Here is a 27,592-nt window from a genome sequence, read left to right as displayed (position 1 = left end):
GAAGAGTCTCTCCCCTTAACTTCATCCAATCTTTATAAAACTGTGGTGTGAGCAAACAATGCCTTTTTATTGTATTAAGCTGCAGGATTTGGGTTGTCCTTAACAATAGTTATCTACTCTTACTAACACAATGTTAAATTTTCCTTCATAATTTTTAAAATGGTAATTACTCTGACTTCAATTTTGGTGAAGTTGGTTCTCTGGGTTCAAGCCTTTCGTGGTTATCAATTCTTGACGTTGCTTCACAGGATCACTCTCTGCTTCTCCCACAACTCCAACACACTTCAGCATACCCCTTCTTGCTCTTTGTGTTTTCCAGTTTCTCTATTTTAAAACTGGTGACAGACATCCTCAATCTCTGCCTCCTGGAGTGCCCTCTGATGTATTTTGTTAATTGAAGTATAGTTGATATATAATATTCTGTTGGTTTCATGTATACAACACAGTGATTCCCTCTGATTGAATAACTTCAATGCCTTTTAACATAACTCCTTACTAAGGGAGGTGAGGTTTTTAAATAAAATCAGTGGATGAGACCTAAAAGGACCAAACTCCATTAATTCCCTCTTGAGAATTTGAGATTATACTCAGTGGAGTGAACATCGTTATTTGTTTCTAAAGCAGATTTGCAGAAGCACTTTGCCTTTTCTGATCATTATTCTCTTGCAAACACTTCAGGGGGTCCTCCAGTAGCAATTATACTTATAATTGTTTTGTCTCTATTCTTGTCTTACAATGTCAGGATGCTTGTTTTGGAAGCTAAGTTACTCTAAAATAATTCCTTTGATACAACTAACTTTCTTGTTTCTTGGAATATTTATTGACTGCTTTTCTTTCATTTTCACATCACCACATGCTGCCTATTCCTCTCCCTCTTTAGATTTGCCTTTTTCTGAGAGTATCCATGTCACCATCCTCCATCTTTTATCAACTCACACGTTGACTATGACAACAGCTTCCTGACTGGTCTCCCTATAACCGTTCTCTCCCTCTATTTAATTCTCCCTGCATCTGCTACCAGATGAATATTCCAGACCTCTTCCAGCTTTATTTATTATCCCCTCACACAGATTTCTGCTTTTGCTAGACAAATATGCTTGTTATAAGCTAAATAGGACTTATTTTACCCTCAATCTTCACTTGTGTTATTCTCTGCACTTGGAAAATTGCCTTTCTCCACCACTGTTTCTTCTATTCCAAACTTTCTCTTACCCAGTTTGGGACTGAATCACTTCATTTCATGTACCTACTCTACATATACAATATTATCTTTTTTTCCTAAACTGGAATGTGTTTTTTAAATACCCCTTCCTTTGTGCATTTGATGTGTAAACTATTGCAAACAAGGACTCTAATTTTTAAAATTTATTTCTATTATACTTTATGTAGTGGACAGTATAGAGCAGGCACTCAATAAATATTCATGATTAACTTTAGTATCATCTGGAGAAAATGTGGTTGGTCAAACAACATTAAGCATTTGGGAAGACAAGTTTAGATAGGTGTATGTGACTTTACAAATTTTGATTTCACAGTAACTAAATAGAGTGTTAAATAACCTTAAATTGCCTATGGCTAATTTCAGTTCTAAAATAGGCAAGTTTGATATGAAGGAGTTTGAAGCAAATGATTACTGTTTATCAGACAGTCCCATACATTTATCAGATAGCCTTAATGTTCAACACTGTGATGTCCTATCAAACATTTTATAACAAAAATGCATGAGTAATAGAGAAAGTTGAGCCAGATAATTTTCAACATTAAATTCTTTCTCAGAAAAGAGCAACAACAATTGCAAATGTTCAAACTTAACTGGTCACTTTGGAACTATTTTCTGTCTTTACTTCACTCTGGTTTTATCACCTTGTTCACTACCTTACCTTGGGACATGAATACGAGGAGTATAAAGATTTATATGTGCAATTTTCAGGATATTTCCCTTGGTTGCTACTTAATTTTCTAGAAAACACTTGGTGAAAACCAGTCTATTTAAAAATAAAATGACAAATGGCCATATAAATGCTTAAAACCTGTGGTTCCTTACTTTTGTAAGCCCTTTAATCACTAAGTGGGTCAGGTCTTCTTCCCTTCCTTGCCAGAATTTCCTTCTTTCTCACCCCTGCCATTTTCCAACGTGTCAGTGAAGTAATCCATTTCCATGTCCTACTACTCATTTCCATGTCCTCTTGAAACTCTATAAACTTCTCTTTCTTGACTGAACTGCTTCTCCTCTCCTTACAGCCTGTTTCCCACTTTAAAGTCCTTCAGCATTAGCCACCAATCCTCAAACAAAATATCAATTTTTCACATGATACTACCTTGGGTTCAAGCCTTACCAGAAGTCCTCAAGTGTGTTTGTACCCATTTTTTAAAAATGAGAGTGCTTGAAAGCAGAACAGATTTGGATCTAATTCAATTAACATTTACAATGGGTGCAATGGGTGCAGGGGGTGAGGAAAGATACTCTCTTACTTCTTTTCAGGAACCATCCAGCTACCTTTCAGAGTTTCCATCATTACATCAGAGCCCACAGATTACCAAACCTTCCAGATATCATATTTTACCAAATTAAAACCATGTACATATTGTCCATCTCCCTGAGATGGACATTATTTCTTCTTAATGCAGTTTCCATTTCCTATGTACCAATTGCTTTTGTGCATTTCTCATGTCTCATAACTCCTGATATGTTCAGGATTTTTCACCTTAAAATAGCCTCAATTTTAAAAGTCCATATGTGTTTGTGGATAAGCTAATAAATTTCTTATGAATGTATGGGAACTAGTTGCACCAGTACTTCTCTAAATTTGTAAAATCCATGTCAGTGAAACATTGAGAAGAATATTTTTCCCACTGTGGAAGCTACCGTAAGAACACATCATGTTCTAGACTAGATACTTATTATACCCTTATGGGCTATATATTTTAAAAATCTCAGATGAAATCAAATTTTGAACTGCCATCTAGAAATAAATTTTTATAGATAGTGTACACATTGGTTCCTGAAAATGGTAGAAAAGGTTTCTTGTCAGGTTCCCCAGCACAAGTGTGAATGCTCTGTTTTTGAGTACCTACTAGTAGTGAAAGGACACATTGTGGCCAGCCAACTCAAATTGCTACCCACATTTAATCATTGTAAATAAAGGAAGCAGAGAGACCCATGTTATATTTTCAGAACTGGCATGCTCAATACAGAACTATTAGTTTAAAAATACCACTGAACATTCTATTTGAATTAATCTAGACTTCTGTGAAAAACGAAATCATAAAAGGTACAATTGGTCACTCAAACATATACTACTCATTTCATGCACGTTATTAACTTAGTAATTACACATATCATTAAAGAATAATGAAACTAAATACAACTTTATAACACTTGGGAAACAGTTCAGAATTGATCAATTTCCATTTTGAAATACCGATAGTTTTTACACAAGCAAAATCAGCTTTGTCAGTGGAAAAAATACATCTATGAAACACTTTAAGTGTGTTGAACAGGACTTTTCAAAGGAGCAACTAATTGTCTCACTGTGAAATGAACATGTATCACTGCTAAGATTCCACATACTGTTGGTGCATAATGCATATTCTGAGCTGATGGATATAGAAAAGCAACAGAGAAACAAGTAATTTGAACAAAACCCATGGATCACAGGAAATTAATAGTGTGAAGAAGTTGAAAGAAATAATCAAAACATATTATCTAATGTTTTTTTATATACTGAGTTTCACACTTACAAGGGTGGGGCAAATTCTTAATTTTTATACACTGTGTACATTTGTCCTTGTTTATATTTGTTAAGAAACATGATTTAAGAACCATTTGTAAAATGCCAGACTCAATCTTGACTCACATTTGACCCCCACAGGCATCTTGATAGAGGACACACCAAAACAGATTAATTGGAAAGAACGTAAAGTAGTAATCCACAATAAGTATTAGAATAGGGGTACATGCCTTACACCAAATTCATAATATTTTAGATTATTCACAGGGATTTTCTGGTATGGCACAGTCACAGTCACAATGTGAGGGTGGAGAAGGTTAGTCCATAAAATATACTCTTTGAAGCACCAGGAATAGAGATACTTCTGCAGGTGTCTTGCACACACAGCCAAGCAGATATTGTGTATGTACAGAATAGTCTGTTTCACAACTACATTTCAGAAGAGGATCACTGTAACTGCTGCTATACCACTAGTAAATTTGAATCATTTAGCACTTCATCTGTGAATATTGTTGTTTTACTTCTTTTCTACTGCTGACACTTGCAGTCAATATTTAAATCGAAACTCCAACGATGCTGACAAAAAGGAAGAAGATGCTCACATCTTCGCCTAAAGCAGGTCAAGGGATCATTTGGAAAAAAATCCAAATGTGATTGTGTTAATAAACACTAAAATGCATACCTTAAAATGTGTTTTCAAATGTGTAAAACGTTTGAAATAGACTAGAAAGCTATGAAGATTTTTTTCAAAATCATCCTAAAAGAAGTAATAGCGTGTCTATTCATTTGCTTAAGAAATGCACATTGTTTACCTACTTACTAGTTTGCCTACAGAAGTTGTCCTTGCCTCATAAAACTAAAAGCTGTCATTATGAGCTGCTGATTGAATCTACAGAAGTTGTCCATTACGTTGAAGACGTTCTAAATGTTTCAACCACATTCTTTTCTTAACTGATCTTCCTCTACAAACAATCTTCCAATTGGGGTGCCTCAACACTTCTTGTTTGATAATTCCCATTTTTCAGTTACTCTATAGAAGTTCTCTTTTCCCATTAAACTTAGTTTGTAAATTTCAAATTCAATGAAAGTCTTTAAGTTTTCCTTATTTCAAAAACCATGTAAATACTAAAATATTCATAAATATGGATAACTAACCGACTAAGCTTGCAGTCCAAGTGTTATCATAAAATCTACTCTAAAACAATAGGATTTAAAATTTTTTCTTTTCAGGTAGAAATCAAAACTGTACATTGGAACAAGGTGCTGTACTACAAAAGCAGGTCCTCGCGCCCCACCCCCACTATTTTGGAAATGTAAACCAAAAGAATTAAAGTACAAAAGTGATTCCTATGCCTTTTTCCTCGAACACACTTTCAGCACCTCGGTGTTACTAGGTGTCCTTTATGCTTGATATGGCAGAAATTTTGTATGCTAAAATAGAGGTTCAGGGGACTTCAGATTTTTCATTACCAGATATCACTGGTGAAGCTAAGCTCTTTGGATGATAAAGGTAGAAGAGAACTGTTCCTATGAAATTCTTGGGTATCTTTCAGGGCATTATTAAGGGGTAGTTGTCCATTGAGTAGCGTCAGAGGCAGGTTACAATAAGTATGGTGGTTGCCTAAGGAAGGTACTGGCAAGGTGGTGGTTGTCATCTCGTGTTTATACCCTCTGCAACAGTGCCTCATTTGCATTGAATCGGAATGGTGGAAATCAGGGAGATCAGCTTGAGATGATACGAGAGAGGCCGAGGTACTGGTCATGGCAATTGAGGGTATAGGCTGGAGTTCTCTAAAAAGTCCTTGCTCTGCAGAGTCCAGAGCATGGCACCGAGAAAGCATTTCTTTTTTCTTGATAGGCATTTCATATACTAAGTGCTTCCAAAACTTAGAATTTAATTTGCTGCTTTTGGGTCCCTTCCACTTGATCATGGACAGAAGTTTGATGCTGCGCTTTAGTGATTCCACTTCCTGGCAATTCACCTTCCCTTTTAATTCTGTACACTCAATAAAAATCACTTTGATTTCTCCACTGACTAGCATGTTATGGAGTCTGCTTTCCAATTCGAAAATACTCCATCCTCGTCTGAGAATATAGTCTGGAGTTAGCACGATAATAAGTCTTCTGCTTTGCTCAACACATCTTGTGAGATCTTCAATGTATGCTACAAATCACAGAAAGAGAGAAAGAGTAAAACAAAGCCATTTCCAGTCTTTAAAGCATTAGGTTTGCACTCTGGTATAGGAAAGATCCAGTCTTTCACTAAGGTACATCACACTTTATTTTCTTGTATTTTTCATTCAGAAAGCCCATTTCCTTAAAAATAAAAAAGGAAAAACAACCTTCCTATAATACATTTTGTTTCTCCCCATCATTACCTACAGTATCTTGTTGGCAAATATAAAGTTTGATTTCTTCAGAGCTTAGGTGTATTTCAGTTATTTGTATTTGTTTAATCATTTAATTAAAGGCAGGCTTTTTAGGCTCGTACTCTAAGTGAACAAGCAATCAACAGATTAATGAGAAGAGAAATGGAGCCATTAAAATGTTGAAGGGTCACTGTATTTATGGGTTTGGTTTGGTTTTTCCCTTAGTTTATGACTACTAAACAAGTAGGGAGTATATGTATATGAACTACTTCAGATTGGTGGAAAACTTCTAGAAGCCCAGCTTGTTTCTCAGAATCCCCTTCATTATTTACAGCCTTAGGTTCTCCATTTTGCCCTTCAAACCTAGAGATAGGGAAGTGAAGTATGTTGTGCCCATTAAGTTTAATTTGAACCAGCTGCTCTTTGTTCGGAGGCAGTGTGAGGGGGGGAGTTGGAGGTGGGGAACGGTGTGGAACGAATGGTGAAGGAGGGGGAGTCTATCAACTGAGAATTGTCTTACTTTGTGGAGCAATTCTGAAAGTGAGGTGAATATGTTACAGCTTTTTCATAGCAGAAAAATACTCAAAAATAACCAAGTTTATTTATACTATGGGATAATCCTTTTGCATCATGCTTCCCAAAGTCTTATCCACCCAAAAGGGAAGCAAGTACACACGTGTTAACAAATGGAGACTTGGACACAGGTGCTGCAATGAGAATTGTCTTTACTAAGCAGAGCACAGGCCTTGTCTAATGTACAGTGCCCTCTAGCAGAAGCAGTGCTTACAGGAGCATAGCAACATTTGTCATTGCAAATCTGCCCAAGGTTACAGACTGCTTTCAAGGAGTCACGCCCAGTACACAGTGTGGGGCCACCAAGCAGCCCCATACAAGCCATTCGAAAAGAGAAACTGATTTTACAGATACATATTGTATAGACGATCTCTCTTTTCCAGGGTTTTATTTCAACCATGCGGCAGCAAGAACACTTTCACAAGTGAAAATGATCAAACTTTCTACATTCCCTACTAATAAACAAAACTTTGTAAGAGATACACAGAGAATTGCCCATTTAACAATTTTTTGTTAGTGCTGTTTTGGCTTTTACTTAATACATTTCAGGACTTTCTCATGCAGTAGTTACAATGACGGTATCTGAAGGCATAAGGACATGCCTAAGTGGGGAGGGAAACTCTTAAGAATCTTAAGCATTTTATTGTAGAGATTATGTATTCAGGGGAAAAATCAGCATTAAAGTCTGCAAAAAAAAAAAGACAAAATAAAACAATACAGAAACACCACAGAAGGAGCAATGGGGAAGTCATCACTGTAATTATCATTTAGAGAACTGGTGAAACAGAATGGAAGGAAAGGTAGAAAGTTTCAATAGAGCGGAAAAATATCCCAATGTATCAACAGCTCTGACTCTTCATTTTCTTCCTTTCTTTCTGCTCCCAAAAAGAAAGAAGTTATGTGGGAAGCTTCATCATTAGAAGTTGGATCTGTAAGATACAGTAAAATAAACTATCATGCATCTTTCCCATTATTCTTTTCACCTTTCCTCCAAACAAAACAAAACAAAACAAAACAAAACAAAACAAAACAAAACCAAAACGAAACAAAACCCAAACCCAGAATCATGGTTTAAGTGCAGGAATCCATGAAAATACAGTTTGACCAGGTAAGCTGTGAGTTAATAGTTAATTGTATGGAGGAATTCTGTGCAAAATAATTGACCGAGGGGTTAGTCCGAGTATTATTCTTCCCTCATTAATTGCAGCACTTCACATAATTTTTAAAAACTGATCTGTATAAACCTTGTCAGGAGCACATCTGTCCCATAAACAATACCTCTATGAGCAATACCATTTTGGTATGTTGTGATATAGTCTAATTTAATTTTTAATGATACTTTTAAGAGCAAAAGGTGTATCTACACGTATCTCTATCAACTCAAAGAGAAAATGACAACCCAGGTGTCCACAGTTGTAAGAGAAACAATACACATATCTACTAATTAATTTGATTGGGCTCTCATGGGCTTTGGCTTTGCTATGCTTTCTTGAACGGGGCAGGGAACAGGGTACATTTTTTTCCCCGTTTCTATGGTTCTCCCTCTTTGTCTGTTATATTTTGCCATTTGACTGCAACATTTAGGAGTTTGGGGGTTTCTTAGAGATTCATTAGACAGAACTTGAATTTGCTCCCCAAAAGGCATGCCTGTCAGGGCAGATGCCCCTGTGCTCAGCTGCACAGGGTGTGGGTGTTGAAGGGCAACTTGAAGGGAGGGAGTGCTCCCTGTCTCCTGCATACTACACTGGCTGTGCTTCTCCTGGCAAAGCCTAGTGGAGAGTTGAGGCAAATCCAGATAATTCCAGCTAAAAATCTGCTGTGGAAGAAAAAAGTTCTGAATTATCCTGGTTTGCCCTATATATACATTAATCATATGTACTGGAGGCAGTCAGTCAGTACATCAAAATTTTCCCTGTGTAGACATAGTCCAACTGTCCCAAAGAAAACATGAGCCATTTGCTTGGGCTGTGCGTTCCATGTTCCATTTCACTTGGTGAAAAACCAAGTGGAAGTTTTCAGATGTGAAGCCCACATTTTAATTCTTGGGATGGTGATCAGTGGCTGGGCAGCAGCCTCAGTGTTTGAAAGCAGCAGGGGAGGTGCCCCTAAGAGATGCCTGGCTCTAAGGAAAAGAAGGAGAGACTGGGCCCTTGCTTCCATATTCTGGCTCACTCTCTGTTTTTCTGTGTTTTTTTCATTTTTTCTTCCCCTCCCCCCAACACTTTGCTCCTCTCTGCCTCTCTGATTCTCCCTTTCTTTTTTTCTGTCCTGCCTTCCTTTTGTCCTTCTGTCTCTTTATTACTCATTCCTTCTGCCTTTCCTTCTCTTTTTCTCCCTTCCTTTCTCCCTTCACTCCCTTTCTCCCTGCCTAAGTCTTTCTCTTTCTTCCTGGGAAAAAAACAAGGACCTAGCCATTATAGAAAACATAAGTAAATTATCAAGAGACTAAACAGGTTGAGTTAATATTTTTTACCTGCTAATCTTTAGCCAAGGAGTTGTTGCTGACTTCTATGCAGCAAGTGCCCCAAATAATTGCCCCCTCACCCCAGGGTTGCATGTTTGCATCCATAAGAACCATGTGCTGTTTTTATATGGCCTGTGAGCCAAGAAAGAGTTTTTAAAGAACATTTTTAAAGGGTTGTAAGAAAAAACGAAAGAGAAGAGTATGATGAAAGAGAGACTATATATGGCCCACAAAACCTAAAATATTTACTATCTGGACCTTTGCAGAGAAAGTTTGCCACTGCTGAATTAGAGATCGACCAGGGTGTTTACGTTTGGAAAAGTTCCAAATAAACTAAAGCAGAAACAGGTATCAAGTTAAGACCTTACTGGTTCATAGCTAGTGTCATCTCAGATGGTCAGTGGTGTTTGCCATGGTAGGGCTGTGGTTTTGTGGGAGATATTTTAGAAACGCTCAGAAACTGCTTTGAAAAGCTGGTTACCACAAAGAGATAATAACGAAACGTTTTCCAAAAAAAAAAAAATTTTTCCTAAATCCACAGCATATATGAGTAGTCACTAAATCTTGCCCCGACTTGTTCAGGCAAATTTAGCAACTGAGTAGCAGGCATCCCTTAAATGACTTTTTTCCACATAAAAATATAAAATATCCTTTAAATGAAAGGTCATTAAGTTATTTCTTTGCCAGTTTTGGTTTGAAGGAACTTACCATGACAGAAAAGACTAAAGGGGCTGTGTGTGATAGCCTTCTGCTTCTCTAGACAAGGCTGTGAAACCACAGCAGATTATCAGACATCAAAAAGAGATAATTACCTTTAACCTATTTATGACCTTCAGAATTTGGCAAAGAAAAATATGTTGAATGTAGTTTTGATAGGGGTGCTTAAGCTGGTAAAAATTCATTTTTTATGTTATAAGTGCAACTGCAAAGAACCTTCTCCATTTGTCTATACTGGGAGTTGACAGAGTTAGGAAAACATTCTAGAAGAAAATGCATTTTTACTAGGCCCTCCTTGAGATGTGTACCTATTAGAAAAGTGAAGAAAGGTCATGCCAGTAGTACCAGTATTTGTAGGAAACTAGGAAAGTGACTACCTAAAATCATATTGAAAGCAAAGCAAATTAAATTTCAAAATCTCTTTTGGGCTCAGTTGTATAAATGAAAATTCCAATGCATTTAAAAAAGCAGGATTAGATATACAAAAGTGAGTTGAAAATAGGACACTTATTAACAAAGCATAAAAGTGAACTGAAGAGAGAAGCCAAAAACTAGAAGCAGGAAGAATGGCAGCCCCTAAAAACTGCTTCTAATGGGATGCATACACTTTTCCAAAAGAACTCAATACTTCCCTAAATCTTAGGCTCTGAATCTGCTGCAGATGTAGGCAGAAGGACAAAGGAGAAAAAACTCAGTGTTCATGAATTTCCATGTGGTTTTGCTACTGCCTATTAACTATCTGATTTATCAAACTAATCAATTAGCTACTGTAAATTATTTTTGTATTGACTCTTCCGTTTATGTCAGAATCATTACTAGGGCCAGTTAGCATATTAAAAAACTTAAAGAACAAATACCTGTAGACAAAGGTATGATGTATTACTTTGCCAGGTTCAAATAATAGTCGTTTGATATGCCTATACCTATAGCTATGTACATCCACTACCAGTTAAACAGACAATCATTAGGATGAGACAGGATGCCTCAAAACAGATGACACTCCATTAAGTTTTGGTCAACATTAGCTAACTGATAACCTGGATCAATAATGCATTTATAAAACCTATGGGTTAATATATCAAGACTTATAATTAAGACTTAATTTATGACAGTGATTGACATGGATCCCCTCCTATGACTGGTGTGGAGAACCAGCAAAAATATAGGTTTCCAGGTACCAAAGAAAAGGTATTATTCATCACTATATATTTGCGAAAAGTTATTAGACCTCTGATATAATTAGAGGCTTTTAGTGAGGTACTTTATAATGTAGTCTCACTGAAATTACTACATGTATTTGAAATAATGATGTTTAATACTAACCTATCAAAAGAGTTATACAGGTTGAAAACCTGACTTTCTAGCTTGGCTAATGTTGCTAAAGCTTTTGGGTAGTGATTCTGCCTCTGGCCGGTGTAAGATTCTGTCTGTGTTGTCTGCCATAGAGATTGAAGCTACAAAGTTTTTATTTTGTGTGAGGGGAGGAGGGGGCTTTCTAAAAAGTGTGTGGTATCACTCACCCCACAAAATCCTTCCCTGCTCCACGTCCTTGGCTTGCTAATTCACAAATAGTTCGTTGGGCTAAAAGTTTTTGGCAGGAGGTTTTCTCTCTATTGACTTGTGTTAGGGTCCTAATTAATTCTGATTTATAGGCCAACCAACAGTTAACCTGGATTTGCTGAGACTTTATGAGTGTAGGGAACTACATTATTTACAGTTTAGACTTTGGCGGCTATATTTCTGATAGTAAATCCTTTCCTTTTGCTATTGCAATCTACCCGTGGGTGAGCAGGGAAGGATAATAGTGGGCAGAATCTACTCTGGAATGTTGTTCACATCTTTAAATTCTTCCTCTTCTCTCTTCACCTTATCAGCAAGAATAGAGGTAGGTAGTGGAACACATTTGGAGATTATTGGGAAAAAAATAATGTGAGAATAGCAAACAAAGAGAGTCTGCAAAAATATCCATTCCTCTTTTTTTCTCCCTTAATCTCATGCCCTGGAAATTTATAGATATAACTAATTCCAATCAGTGAAATCTTAGAAAATATGGAAAAAGACTACTTGCTCCTTATATAGTCTTTTCTATAATTCCTTCAGTACTCAAGACAATTTTATCCTGGTGTTCTAGTCTTTTTTTTTTTTTAAGGTAACTGTTCTTTGTCCCAAGCAAATATCGGATTTCCTGATTGAAATTCTACACAGTGGATTCTTCCTTTACTTTACACTTTGATGAGAGTCCTCAGTCCACTGACCTCAGTCCATTTCTGGGCTTACTGGAATTCAGTTCCTTTTCTTGACTCTAACTTGAAGGGGATGGTGGGCATTTCTAATTTTATTCCATGTGAGTAAACTGCACACAATGTGTTAAACCTCCATGGTTGTGCATGTCACTTCTGCCTCACACTTTTTAGGTCACACACGTCAGATTGCCTGGAAAAGCATTTTATTACTCCCTATGGACAATTTACTTGAATAGTGTCCAGAATGTCCAGCTATTAGAGGAAGTATTGGCAATGAGTACTTACAGATACATGTACAAAAATGTTTTCTGCATGCCTCACTTCAGAAGTGACTAGGGATCATCTGACACCAGATGTACTCTCCAGTCATTTGTCATTTCATTGTCAGCACAATCGCATGGCTAGTGCTAAGCATTCAAAACTAAAGATTAGAATAGTGAGGAAATCCAAGAATGTAATCAGACATTATAATTTTTTCCCTCAAATTACTGAAGGAGTCCTAGGATTCTTGAGAGAGAGAAACTCATGGAAAATTGGGCATGAAAACAAACTGAAAGACAATTTGATACTTGAAGCCAAATTAATAAATATAATTTCAACAGACATGGCTGGTCAACCACATGTATGATAATATTTTTAGTTCATGAGTGTCTTTCCCTGGTGCAATAATGTATGAATAACTCACATAGAGATACCCATCTTGTTCCTCTGAATAGAAGGAGAAATTGAGGTAAAAGCCTTTGACAGATTTTTTTTCTCTTCAAAGTACACTTAGATATCTATAGAATTTTTCCAAAGCTTTAGACAGACCTGATTCAATTTATAACTGTTAATAATATTGCACATGCACTTTTAAGCATCTTGCTTATTTTCTCTTAAAGGCAAACAAAAACTATAGGATTGGGTTGTTTCTACTTTTAGTCTCAGAAAGAATGCTATTTTCTGTGTATGATCAGTGGCCCTCAGCCCATTTTTATATTTTTATGTTTTTTTTTAATCTCTTAAAAAACACTGAGATAAGATGGGCTCAAGAGCCTAAATGGTACTCATCCAAAAATGTCCCCAATCTCAGGATCTCAACTGCACAGCTGGGTTCTGTTGGTCACATGTCAGCTTCAGAGCACATCTGTTCATTCCTCAAGGATCCACTAGGCCCCATGAACACAATGTGCTCTGTGTAGAGCACTTTACACCACAAAACCCAGCAGCTGCAGGGGTGAGAAAATCTCTACTTCTCAAGTTTGTGTCTCTAGGCAGTTTGAGGAGGGTGTTTTCTATCTGGCTTTCTTTTGGTTGCCTGTCACTTCTGACAATCAGACGCCTGTTGGCAACAAAGTTGCTTTTGCTATTCCCAGGACAGATGTTTTTAGCCTGGGAAGAGACAGACCAAAATTTTACTGGAAAGTAGGAATTCTTGCCACATTCAGACACCAAACCTGAGAAAACATAAGGAAGACCCTGGTCACAGACTAAAGAATGGAAAGGTAGGTCACTGGCAGGAAAATAATGTCCAGATCTGAATACTTTTAGCTTTAGCATTTAGGAAGAGTATTTATGTCAAATATTCCCATCTCTGCTGGTTCATGATAGCCAAAGTACAGTTCCCTAGTAGGGCATATGGGAAGAGTATGGACACTTCCACCTCATCTTGGAAAGTGACATTTTGTACTGAAGCTTTTTGAGAACTCTTGGTCATATGAGAAAAATATTGAGAGAGAAGTTGGGGGAGATCCATTCATGTACTTTTAAAACTATGCATTCAAAAGCTTTGTGCATTAATGGGGTAGAGTTAGAATACCATGAGAGTGGTACCAAAGAAACTGATACACCAAAAGTGAAGACATTAAACATAAATGAGTTTATATCATAGGCTTCATTAATTTGATACTTGGAAAATTGTTATTATAGGTCAAGAATGATATTATGAAGTCTGTTTGACAACCCTCTAAGGTCTCATTGCTAGTTTTTGGAGGAAGTAGTAGTCTTGGGTCAGCATGTTTTAAATGAGATGTGAGGGACTAACATAGCTTATAATATTATAAGTAGTTTTCCCCTGCTCAAGAATGTGTCTATATTTATATAGCATAACCTGTTAAATCTGTACCAATGGCTGCAAATACAAACCACAGAAGCTTCTTTAATAACACACATACACCAAGTCTAAAATGTTCTACTCTGTCATTCATGTGTAAATAAAGTATATTATTCATATACTTCATCGACTTCCTGAATGCGTGCTAAAAATGCCAAGGAAAAACTCGTTAATCGTGACATGGTGACTGCTCAGCCAGCTCTGAAATGTTGATGGAAAAAGAAAATTGTCAAAGGACCTTTTTAAGAACTTCTGCAGGTTACACTCGCAAATCGGAATTCAGAGAACATTTCCTCATTCAGGAAGGCTTAAAAGCAAACACCCTCCAGTGGTTGCATCTAAAAACTGCATAGTTGTCCCAAATTGGCTTACTTGTAACAGGAGTCTTCCTGTGCACCATTGAGTATCCAGGACCCAATCCCTGCTCAGTCTGATAGCTGTATAATCTCAAAAAAATTAAAATGATATTGTATGGACTATAAAATCTCTGCCCATTCTGATGACATCTTGGATGTTAACTCCTTTAAAGTTAAATGCCAGGGTATATACTAGGTGACAACTTCTTATCATCCATCTCTTATGCAGTGCACTACAGTTCTCAGTTAAAATCTTGTAGTTTTGAGCTAGAGAATATGGCTTGTGTAAGCCTCATACCCCATGGTCAAGGAGGATGTTCAGACCTGTCTATGATACATCAAAACAATTAATCAGTTTCAATCAATTTAGCCAAACAACTAGCTGACTCAGTCAGGTATAAATATTCTACTACCTTTTTGGCTAAAATGATACAGCAGGTTGATTAAATTGACCTGTCAGGTAATCAAAATAGACGATTTAGGAACATTAGGAGGACACAATTTGGGGTACATCTCTTTCATCCTCATGCTATCTGGATCTCACTCTCACCATGAATCCATCCACTTAGGTAAACTGGATCTCCTGTGTTCCATGTTGCCCTCATTTCCCTTTCTGCTGTGCACAAGGATGAAGCACAGTGTTCCAGTTCAGAAGAAAGATAATCAATGTTGAAATGTCCAAACATAAAGACATTTTTCAGTCTCTTGGTGGGGTTGATAAAGACTGCCTCCCCTGGGTCTAATAATTTTGGAACACTCTAAGAAGGTAGAAAGTCTGGAACAACATTGAGTCCTACTGAAGATGACTTGATATAGAATATAAATTTGACTTTGGTAATAATGTTAATATAATTTAGGGTATTATCACTCTAAAAATTCATTTTGCAGAATTTCTACATTTAACAAGATGCTCTTGGCAAAAGTATAAAAAATAATAATCTAATTGATTCAGCCATAAAATATCAAAGAAGAATTTAAAATTTTTCATCAATGATCGATCAACCCACTGTAGGTATTCTTTCTAATATCTGAAAAAATGAAAGCAATATACTTATTAGCCTGTTTTAAGGACTGAGACTATTTCTATGAATTACAAGCTTTTCTTTCAGTAGAAAGCTCCTGTTTAGCTTTCACATTCACCTTGTTAAAGAAAAATGCCTTTCAGATACTATTACGCAAAAATTTTAAAACCTTACTTTTTTATTCTCAGTATTTCCTTTTGTCCTAAACCAGTACTCTTCATAGAAAATCAATAAGCATCTGTGAAGCATCCAATGAGCTCAAATATTCTGCCACATGATGACAGGGATATATAAGGACAAATGGGACATAGTCCCTACCCTCTGGAGCTTACAATTGCACTGGCTAGATAAGACATAAGTAGATGGAAAACTATATAAAATTAAAAAAAAATACAAAATATCAGGGAGTAAAAAATTTATGGTCCAACAAGTGATTATGCACCATAATCCTAGGTCTGGAGAAATTATTATGGACTTTTCATTTAGGCAGTGATATGGAGAAGGATAACTAAGATTTGTAAAGGTATAAAAGACTTAACATGAACAAAAGCATTACAGGGACATACAATGCAGATCAAAGGTACAGCTTGGCTAGAGTGGCAAGTATGAGTAGGGAAATGGTAAGAAGTTTAGAAGGTCAATCTGGGCTGGTATCAGAGTGTAGATGTGTTTAGCTAAGGGTTATGGAGTTTACCCTATAGGAAATGGTGATGGTTTAAAAATTGTTAAATAAGGGAGTGGTACAATCAAGAAGATACACATATTGGTGGGACAGGATGGATGAGAGGAAAAATAGGGAAGGCATAAAAGTAGTCAACATTGCATGAATGAGGTGATTAGGGCCTAATTAGAGTGGTAGGAGTAAGAATGGAAGAGATGCAGTGGACACTGTATTTGAGGGAGAGATACAGAAGAATCAAAAATGACTCTGCAGTATCGGACTCTGAAGTACTCCATGGCATCTCCTTAGGACTTGATCAGTATATAGAAGTGGTATTTCCAGTCATGAAAATTAAGGAAACTATAGAAAGGAAAGAGTAGAGGGCCATAGGAAAAAGTTGGGAATCCTGACATTTGTGCAGGAAAGTAATGGACCAGTATATTCTGTTTCCTTTGTTTCTTTCTATGTATGTGTAAGTGTGTATGCTCATGTGTATGCAAAAGCATACACAGACACATATGTATGCTGAAAAAGAGAAGAACAACCAAAATCAATTGTTTCAGTTTGTCTCCTGTCAGTTTAGTGACCAGTGGACTGCTGATAATCTGAATAAATGTTACTGAGGAACAGTACGATCTAACAGAGAACCAGAGTCAAATAGATTGAGGTTTTAATCCCGGCTTTAGCATATGCCAGTTGTCTGATCTTGGAATTCTTTGAGGCTTTATTTCCTCATTGGTAAGATGAAGATAATAGTACCTGCTCTCTCTCCAAATAGGGTTATTGTAAAGATGAAATGAAATAATGTGTATGAAACTATTTTATCTACTGTGAAATACTGAAAATATAGCTTTAATTTTGTTACTACATGTGTATAAATTACCATATTCTGATTTGTGTTCACAGTTTAATCTCCCCCCTCAAGGATATTAGCATATACAAACTAATTTTAGCATTTTTCCTTCATGGCATTTTAAGCTCTTTGAGGACAAGGACCAGATCTTAGGCTTTTTTGTATTCCCTTTACACTTTATTCTGTATGGTACTCTGAACATTAACAGGAACAAAGTGTATATATTATAACTTGAACCTGAATTTATTCTGAAAGCACAAATTTAGCTTTCACTATGTAGTATAGTTAAAAAGTAGCATTCAAGACCACATAGTCCAGAATTTCTTAAAAATAATTTAAATTTACAGTGAAAATACCACACCCAATGTGCTCACATACCTTTTTATGTGGATTTTTTCTATGAATCTGGAAATTATTAATGATGCATAAATTCAGAGTTATTAGTGACAGTGATTGTAGGTATAAGTAGAAGCACAATGACAGAAGACCAGCTTTGGAACTGAAATGCATTGAAAGACTTTAACTGACTTGTACAGATTTTTAAGGATCATCATTTTCTCAGACTACTAAGGCAATATAATAAAAATACCATTAAGGTACAGTCTCAAAACCCTAAGGTGAAACATAAGCAAGAGTGCCTTTTAAAAAATTCAGATGCTGGAAAGTCAGAATATAGGCATTAGGGAGAAATTTGAGTTTAATAAAATCACCTGTGAGAAACAGCTATCTAAGTACTTGGCTCTGATGTTTGAAGACTCCATGTAACTTCCTAAAAGAAACCAAACTTTTGAAATTCAAAACTTGCAAGTACTTACTTCCACTTGGAATGAGGTCCCTTTCTGGGATGAAGAGTTTATATCCATAGTGTTTTTCCAGGACATTTGGCAGTATTTCAAGAGCAAACTGCTCTTCTTCAGGATTGTCACAGTCTAAAGTATCTTGGTCCACTTTTGTGTAAGAAAGGTAGGCATCATATTCTTTGTTGTCTTAAATATAAAGAACAACAAAAGGGTTGTACTTATCAGTAGATTCTCTTTAAGTACTAAAAGTCTTTATAGGCTGGAATAAGCACTATAATTAGTAACCATCATTAATAATTGGAAAAAAGAAGTCACATGTTGCATTGTAAGAGATCCAGTACATTTCAACATAACCTAGTCATATGATATGAACTAAAACTGTTATGCAATGGGCAACTTATAGTCAGGATAGAATGAAAGAGAGAATTATTTGTGATTTTTGGTGACTATATATATTTGTGATGTTCAGTGATGTGTGAATGATTAGCTCAGTGTGTTTGAAGGCAGGACTAAACAGACCAAAGTCATGGATTTGAACACTTTCGGTGCCAGTGGCTTGGATCTGTTACTTGGTCACAGACTATACCTTGTTTGCACAAATATGTGCAAGAGATCCAAGAGGGGGTGGGCCCTAGAGTGTGGGAGATCGAAATAATCCAGCCTCACTCCTGGAGACACTATTCACAACACATGCCATACTTCCAGTTGGTTACTGTTGTCATCTTCATATACAAAAAGCAGTTCATTACCAAATATTAGACACAGCAGCTGGGTTTCATACAAGTGCACTGCCTGTTATTCTTGTTCAATCCATGGCCAACTAATTGGACACAAGTTCCAAAAGAAGCCTTTGTTTCAAAATATACATCTTTCCAGTGTTGCCAAATTAGGTTTTCCCTTCACACATTTAGTCAGAGTTAACTGTGCTTTGAGAAAGTATTTTTTTCCTCTTTTGCTGTATCGACTCAGAGTCAGCCTCTCCAAAGAGAAAATGTACATACATATATACATGCATTTTATCCTGAAAAATATTCATGAATATAGCTACTCAAGGTATTTAGTTCCCATTGATTTTAGAAGGGCCACGTTGGAAAACTTATGGCAGTATTTGAAATTCCCTTATTTATACAAAATGATTTTTAAAGTTAATGTAGCACAGACTCATACAGAACTATTACTATTTATTAAGCATAGTTACTTGCAAATAAGAATTTTATTATGTTAGATATGATATATACATGTCATATTTTATTTTATTATAATAATAAAATTTCAATAACCATTTTAAGATACTTCCAAACATTTAGGATTTGTTTCTGAAACACATCAATATTCTCCGTTAAAACAGACCTGATTAAAACAGTTAAAACCTAACCAAAAGGTAATTTTCATAATGAAGCAGCCACTTACCTATATAATTATTATTTCATTCTGCGTGCTGAAGGAGGAATAAATGATAAGTATATAAACAAATGTAAATACCTAATGGTAGAAGTAGGTGGGATCCCCTGACTATCTAGAAAATGGATTGTGTTGTTCCAATTCAGGTAAGATCCTGCCACTCCCTCATGAAAGGAACTCTGGTTATTTATGTTATGATGCCTGAAGCCAGGAGGCTTCTCTTTAGCAAGTCCTCTAGCTGGAAAAGGCTTCTGTAAACCTTGCTTGGGTTACTTGATTGTCTAGAAGCAGATACACACGAAGGACTGCCTTGGACAGTTGAGATCACTTGGCTTACAATGGAACACATTCAGTATTATGCAAAAAAAGCCACTTGGAAGTGAGAATGTTCATAAGCAATGTTAATGTAAGAACCTCCTGGTAATCCTAGCACCTCTGCTTCTGTTCCAGTCAAGCTCAGGATGCACCTGCAAGCTCTTGACTGTCTCCAGCTATAATTGCTCACCTGGGACTTAGAGTGGCTAGTGATACACAACTGGAAGGATAAAACAGGCCAAAAGACATACAGCTCCGTTCCTTTGAACAGAATTTATTTGACTGTTCTTGGTGGATGGTGTTGCTGCTTTAACCTCCATAATGTCACACTAGACCTTTGTTTCCTCTAACTTTGATAACTTTCCTATGTCACAAGCTTTCCTAAATTCAACTACTTATTAATTCATTCAACAATGATTTGTTGAGCATCTACTATGAGCTAGCCATCTGCAATGACTATATGATTTTTTCATCCATCTGACCAGGCCTCTAGACTCTTGCCCCATTACTTGTCCTATGACAATTTTCCTCCCAACCTTGACTAAACTCACATATTCATAGTTCTATCTTTACTTGCTTCACCTATATCCTAATACAGGTGATGCCACAAAGACATTCCTCTAGAAAAATATTGCTATGTTTGCATATCTCCATTCAAGTTAAGACAAAGAACATGGATGTTTTTGATATGTGTTAACACCCAACAAGTCTAGATAATACATTTAATCTAGCATTCTAGAAGCACACCATTCCTTGGAAAATGGTTGCTTCTGATTTCTAGCATGTCTTTTTAACATGAACATAAAGGTATGGTGGCTGGCAGGAAGAGAACTTCAGAGCAGGAAGAGAGCTCTGAAAGTCACATGTCAGATGCCCCAGAAACTCTAGGATGCCAGCTAGTATGCAAGCAGTGACGCAGATGCCACAGTTTTAAAAAATTCACTTCAGCCTTATGTAGATAGCCAAGAAAAGCTCACGAATATCCACAGCTGTTGCTCACAAAGAGGAACAAGACGTATAGAGCAAAATCAACATGATGCAAATAGGGTTTAACAGCAAGGCCTGAAAATCATTTTAAAACCAAATGGCATTTCAGTGACACCACTTAACTAGGCAAGGCTAATGAGCCTTCCTCTGTGTAAAATCATACTGACTAAGCTCCACTGAGGAACAGAAAAGAGAATGCAATTCATACAGAGCATTATAAAGGAAGGCCTGCCCATGGTCACCATAGGTATGCGGTTCCCAATGAAGAGAGAAGTTATAAGGAAAGGAAGCACACTGAGGAAGAGGTTTCCTGTTGTCACACCTGTCCTTCCCATTTTTAAATCTCATTTAAATCCTGTTCAAAAACCAGAAAGCCATTCCTCTTTACAACTCAGTTCTTCTGGGGCTATGCTAAGCATAGTGCTAAATCCTTAGCTTCTAAAGTGTCACTTTGTTAATTAACAGATTCCTAATACTTACTATAGTTACTGTGTGTGTGTGTGTGTTGATGCAGATGAAGAATATAAATAGTATATCATGCATAGGGCCTGCCACATAGTAGACACTGAATAAATATTTAATGGCTGAATAATTCAAAGGTCAAATAAATTAAGCAATCATTGATGCATTGAAATGAAATGAATTATATCAAAAGATGGCTAAGAAGTCAAAGTTTGTTGGGTAGATTTTATTTTACAAAAAGATGTCATTTTTATGAAGACTTTCAGGAAATGTTACTATATACATGAGTCAAAGAAAATACATGAGCCAAAAGTATATGGGTAATACTAAATTGTGTCTATGAGATGCCAAAATATTTAAATAAAGAAATAAAAAATTTGGTAGGTTATCTAGCTGACATTTGGCATCATGAAACTGGATATTTATAAAATGGATTTAATACTCATTTATTAATCCTCACTGCATACTACTGAAGTTTTAGTATTCGATTCAGCTAGTATATAGATTGTGTATTTAAGGTCTAAGGTTCCAGGTGGGAATACAAAATGTTTTTAAACTCCCTTCCTAATGAAAACCCTTGACGTCTCCCCCAACTCTCCACATTGCATTTTTCCTCTAAAACAATTAGTTGGAATCAGTACACACAATTGTCTAGTCAAAATGCATAAGATTACTTGTCATCTTTGACCACACAGACCCTATTGGAGATGGAAAATGGAATATTTGATTTCTGAAATGTCCCATTTTACAAATACATACTACAATTGATCAATTAGTCTGGATTATTGGATATGGGTGATGAAAATAATTATTGCAGATTATTGTAATAAATTGTATCATTTCTTACAAAGTATTGACAAATTGCTTATAATAATGATTCAAAACAAATGACTCAAAGGAGCCTCCCTTTCTTGTTCTTTCATATAGACCATGCATGTTTTATATTCCCAACTAGATACTTTAGCAACTTGTTGGAACCTGGGAAACAATTACATTTGCCTCAATAGCATATTTCATCTAGTTATTTTACATATACATGGAAGAAGCCAGATTTTTCAATATTATTATATATAGAACTTGAGGGTAATTGACCACATTTTCATATACATTGTTGGATTATATAACTATGTTTGGAATATGTCCTAGTTTGTAATATTAAAATTTTTTTATTAGGGTATTATTGATACACACTCTTATGAAGGTTTCACATGAAAAAACAATGTGGTTACTACATTTACCCATATTATCAAGTCTCCACCCATACCCCAATGCAGTCACTGTCCATCAGTGAAGCGAGATGCCAGAGATCCACTATGTGCCTTCTCTGTGATACACTGTTCTCCCCGTGATCCCCTACACCATGTGTACTAAACATAATATCCCTCTATCCCCTTCTCCCTCCCTCCCCACCTGCCCTCCCACACCCCTCCCCTTTGGTATCCACTAGTCCTGCCTGGAGTTTGTGAGTCTGGTGCTGTTTTGTTCCTTCAGTTTTGCTTCATTGTTATACTCCACAAATGAGGGAAATCACTTGGTATTTGTCTTTCTCCACCTGGCTTATTTCACTGAGCATAATGTCCTCCAGCTCCATGTTGTTGAAAATGGTAGGATTTGTTTCTTTCTTATGGCTGAATAGTATTCCATTGTGTATATGTACCACATCTTCTTTATCCATTCATCTACTGATGGACAATTAGGTTGCTTCCATCCTAGTTTCTAATTTTGAAGCTATATAAGGGTCCATAATACTTTTAAATAGTCTGCTCTAATTGTTGGGTAAATACACTACTTTGTTAAGGAGCATTCATATACACTTACTAAACAGCATCTCTCTAAGTTACTGTGAAAACATAAATGTCAGTTAAAACCCACTCCTATTATTATTTCCATAATACTAACAGTAAGACCAAACTAAAGGATGCCTACAAAGTTTTGATGCTACAGTCACCACTCTGCCCGTCTTCCTATCACTGTAAAATAAAACAAAGTCCTGAACCCCTCTCCACCAAGGTAAGAAAATGACCTCAAAAACAACAAAAAAAATCTCTAACCTTCATTATTTCAAGAATGTGAACTAAGATTTAAATCTGCCTTTTTAAAGCAATGACTTACAATTGGATTTTTAATTTTGGTTTACCTGAGGCATTCCACACACATTTCTAAGGCTTACTTACATAGTTTGTGGGTGAGGACTTTATGCATAAGGAGTGACATTTCATGATTTCTTATTGGCATTGATTGGAAATATGGTAATTTGTTCTCTTAAAAAGTAAATCATTTTTTAATGTTCAAAGAAACAGGCTCAATACAGTGCTTTATTGATATTTCATTCATAAGATTTCCAAGGGCCATAAATAGCAAACATAAGAAAATTATAAGCTACATTCTGAATTTCTATCCATTGAGACCTTTGAGAATGGTACTACAATCATCCAAAATATGTGGGTGCAATCTGGGAGGAGCCAAGATGGCGGCGTGAGCAGTGCAGCAGAAATCTCCTCCCAAAACCATATATACTTTTGAAAATACAACAAATACAACTATTCCTAAAAGAGAGACCAGAAGATACAGTACAACAGTCAGGCTACATCTAAATCTGTGAGAACTCAGCACCTCATGAAGGGGGTAAGATCAAGCTGTGACCTGGTGGGACCCGAGCACTCCCCCCACCCCAGCTCACTGGCGGGAGGAAAGGAGTCAGAGCAGGGAGGAAGTGGGAGCCCAGGACTGCTAAATACCCAGCCCTAGTCATTCGCACCAGGAGCGCAGACACATAGTGCATGGTGTGCTGGATATTAGGGAAACGGAACAGTAAACCTGTGAGTGGGTCCCCGCAGCCGGCGCACCTGGGACAAAAGAAAAGCGGGTGCTTTTTGAAAGTCTTAAAGGGTCAGGGGCCTCACAGCTGGATGGAAGCGTCCCGGGACACTCAGCACAGCAGCTGGGAATCCTGGAGAACTGCAGGCGCCCTAACCCCCTGGGCGGCAGCATGGCTCTGAAGCTCCTCAAGGCAATAAAAAGCCTGCCAGTTGTTCCCCTGACCGGCGCGGCCCCTGATACAGCAACCCAGTAGCCTGAGAGCAGCTGCATCCACAGGAGCCACCCAGAGCCTCCTCCGCAGCCACCTGGGCCAAATGCAGAGGCCCCGCCGGCATGCACAGACAGAGGAAGCCGGAATAGGGCCTCAAGGGTTGCCGTTCTCAAAGGAGAGCACACCTATTGCACCTGCCCCTCCCTGCAGGGTTCTGGGCTGCCCTGACAGCTGCCCTGCCTGCAGGGGCTCAGGAAATAAAACTGGAAGCTGCTCCAAGGAGGGCAAGGCGAGCAGCAAGCAGAAAGGGACTTTGTTCTCCCAGCTAATACACGCCAACTGCCCACGACTACCTTTTTAGCCATGAAAAGGCAGAAGAATCTGATCCTGTCCAGAATCACCCAGATAACCCCTGAGAGGGAGCCTGGGAAGATAGATTTAACCAATCTTCCTTAAAAAGAATTCAAAATAAAGGTCATAACCATGCTGATGGACCTGCAGAGAAATATGCAAGAGCTAAAGGATCAAGTTAGGAGGGAGAATACAGAAATAAAACAATCTCTGGAAGGACTTAAGAGCAGACTGGATGAGGTGCAAGAGGCCGTTAATGGATTAGAAATCAGAGAACAGGAACAGAGAATCTGAGGCAGAGAGAGATAAAAGGATCTCCAGGAATGAAAGAATACTAAGAGAACTGTGTGACCAATGCAAATGGAACAATATTTGCATTATAGGAGTACCAGAAGAAGAAGAAGAGAGAAAAAGGGATAGAAAGTGTATTTGAAGAAATAATTACTGAAAACTTCCCCAAACTGGGGGAGGATATAGTCTCACAGACCATGGAAGCCCACAGAACTCCCAACACAAGGGACCCAAGGAGGACAACACCAAGACACATAATAATTAAAATGGCAAAGATCAAGGACAAGGACAGAGTATTAAAGGCAGCCAGAGACCGAAAAAAGGTCTCCTACAAAGGAAAACCCATCAGGCTATCATCAGACTTCTCAACAGAAACCTTACAGGCCAGAAGAGAATGGCATAATATATTTAATGCAATGAAACAGAAGGGCCTTGAACCAAGAATACTGTATCCAGCACGACTATCATTTAAATATGAAGGAGGGATTAAACAATTCCCAGACAAGCAAAAGTTGAGGGAATTTGCCTCCCAGAAACCACCTCTACAGAATATTTTAAAGGGACTGCTCTAGATGGAAGCACTCCTAAGGCTAAATAGATGTGGCCAGAGAAAATAAAATCACACCAAAGAAAGGAGACCAACCAAATACTAACTAAAGGCAAAAAATAAAGTCAGCTACTCACAAAAGCAGTCAAAGAAAACACAAAAGAGCACAGAATAAAACACCTAACATATAAAGAAGGGAGGAGGAAGAATAAGAAGGGAGAGAAATAAAGAATCATCAGACTGTGTTTATAATAGCTTAATAAGGAAGTTAAGTTAGACGGTTAGATAGTAAAGAAGCTACCCTTGAACCTTTGGTAACCATGAATCTAAAGCCTGCAGTGGCAATAAGTACGTATCTTTCAATAATCACCCTAATTGTAAATGGACTGAACACACCAATCAAAAGACACAGAGTAATAGAATGGACAAAAAAGCAATACCCATCTATATGCTGCTTACAAGAGACTCACCTCAAACCCAAAGACATATGCAGACTAAATGTCAAGGGATGGAGAAAGATATTTCATACAAACAATAGGGAGAAAAAGCAGGTGTTACAGTACTAGTATCAGACAAAATAGACTTCAAAACAAAGAAAGTAACAAGAGATAAAGAAGGACATTACATAATGATAAAGGGGCCAGTCCAGCAAGAGGATATAACCATTATAAATATATATGCACCCAATACAGGAGCACCAACATATGTGAAACAAATACTAACAGAATTATAGGAGGAAACAGAATTCAATGCATTCATTTTAGGAGACTTCAACACACCACTCACTCCAAAGGACAGATCCACCAGACAGAAAATAAGTAAGGACACAGAGGCACTGAACAACACACTAGAAGAGATGAACCTAATAGACATCTACAGAATGCTACACCGGAAAGCAGCAGGATACACACTCTTTTCAAGTGCACATGGAACATTTTCCAGAATAGACCACATACTAGGCCACAAAAAGACCCTCAGTAAATTCAAAAAGACTGAAAGTCTACCAACCAGCTTCTCAGACCACAAAGGTATATAACTAGAAATAAATTGTACAAAGAAAGCAAAAAGGCTCGCAAACACATGGCGGCTTAACAACATCCTCCTAAATAATCAATGGATTAATCACCAAATTAAAAGAGATCAAACAATATACGGAGACAAATGTCAACAACAGTACAAAGCCCCAACTTCTGTGGGATGCAGCAAAAGTAGTTCTAAGGGGAAAGTATATAGCAATCCAGGTCTATTTAAAGAAGGAAGAACAATCCCAAGTGAATAGTCTAATGTCACAATTATTGAAATAGGAAACAGAGGAACAAATGAGGCACAAAGTCAGCAGAAGGAGGGACATAATTAATATCAGAGCAGAGATAAATAAAATTGAGAAGAATAAAACAATAGAAAAAATCAATGAAATGAAGAGCTGGTTCTTTGAGAAAATTAACAAAATAGATAAACCCCTAGCCAGATTTATTAAGAGAAAAAGAGAATCTACACACAAACAGAATCAGAAATGAGAAAGGAAAAATCATGATGGACCCCACAGAAATATAATGAATCATTAGAGAATACTATGAGAATCTATATGCTAACAAGCTGGAAAACCTAGAAGAAATGGACTAGAAATGGACAACTAGTACTGGAGGGCCTAGCCATGGCAATCAGACAACACAAAGGAATCCAAGGCATCCAGATTGGTAAGGAAGAGGTCAAACTGTCACTGTTTGCAGATAACATGATATTGTACATAAAAAACTGTAAAGACTCCACTCCAAAACTACTAGAACTAATATCTAAATTCAGCTAAGTTGCAGGATAAAAAATTAATACACAGAAATCTGTTGCTCTCCTATACAATAACGATGAACTATCAGAAAGAGAAATCAGGAAAACAATTCCATTCACAATTGCATCAAAAAGAATAAAATACCTAGGAATAAACCTAACCAAGGAAGTGAAAGACCTATACCCTGAAAACTACAAGTCACTTTTAAGAGAAATTAAAGGGGACACTAACAAATGGAAACTCATCCCATGCTCTTGGCTAGGAAGGATTAATATTGTCAAAATGGCCATCCTTCCCAAAGCAATCTACAGATTCAATGCAATCCCTATCGAAATACCAGCAGCATTCTTCAAGGAACTGGAACAAACAGTTCTAAAATTCATATGGAACCACAAAAGACCCCAAATAGTCAAAGCAATCCTGAGAAGGAAGAATAAAGCAAGGGGTATTTTGCTTCCCAACTTCAAGCTTTACTATAAAGCCACAGTAAGCAAGACAATTTGGTACTGGCACAAGAACAGAGCCACAGACCAGTGGAAC

At 37.1% G+C, this 27,592-nt stretch overlaps 1 protein-coding gene across 1 annotated transcript in view; it reads right to left on the bottom strand.

Annotated features, from left to right (window-relative positions):
- Window positions 1–3,220: 3,220 nt before the first annotated feature.
- Window positions 3,221–27,592, bottom strand: part of IL1RAPL2 (interleukin 1 receptor accessory protein like 2) — a 1,159,060-nt gene continuing 1,134,688 nt past the window's right edge. Inside the window, exons 10-11 of the mRNA XM_073227767.1 lie at window positions 17,897–18,067; window positions 3,221–5,895 (exon numbers count right to left, since the gene is read on the bottom strand). Coding sequence (XP_073083868.1) covers window positions 5,198–5,895; window positions 17,897–18,067 — 869 coding nt within the window. The 3' untranslated portion in view covers window positions 3,221–5,197. The remainder of the gene's footprint in view (window positions 5,896–17,896; window positions 18,068–27,592) is intronic.

This window comes from Manis javanica, chromosome X, assembly GCF_040802235.1.
Source record: "Manis javanica isolate MJ-LG chromosome X, MJ_LKY, whole genome shotgun sequence".
NCBI classification, from domain to species: Eukaryota; Metazoa; Chordata; class Mammalia; order Pholidota; family Manidae; genus Manis; species Manis javanica.
Note: the sequence above shows the minus strand (reverse complement) of the source record. Positions and strands in the feature narration are given on the sequence as shown.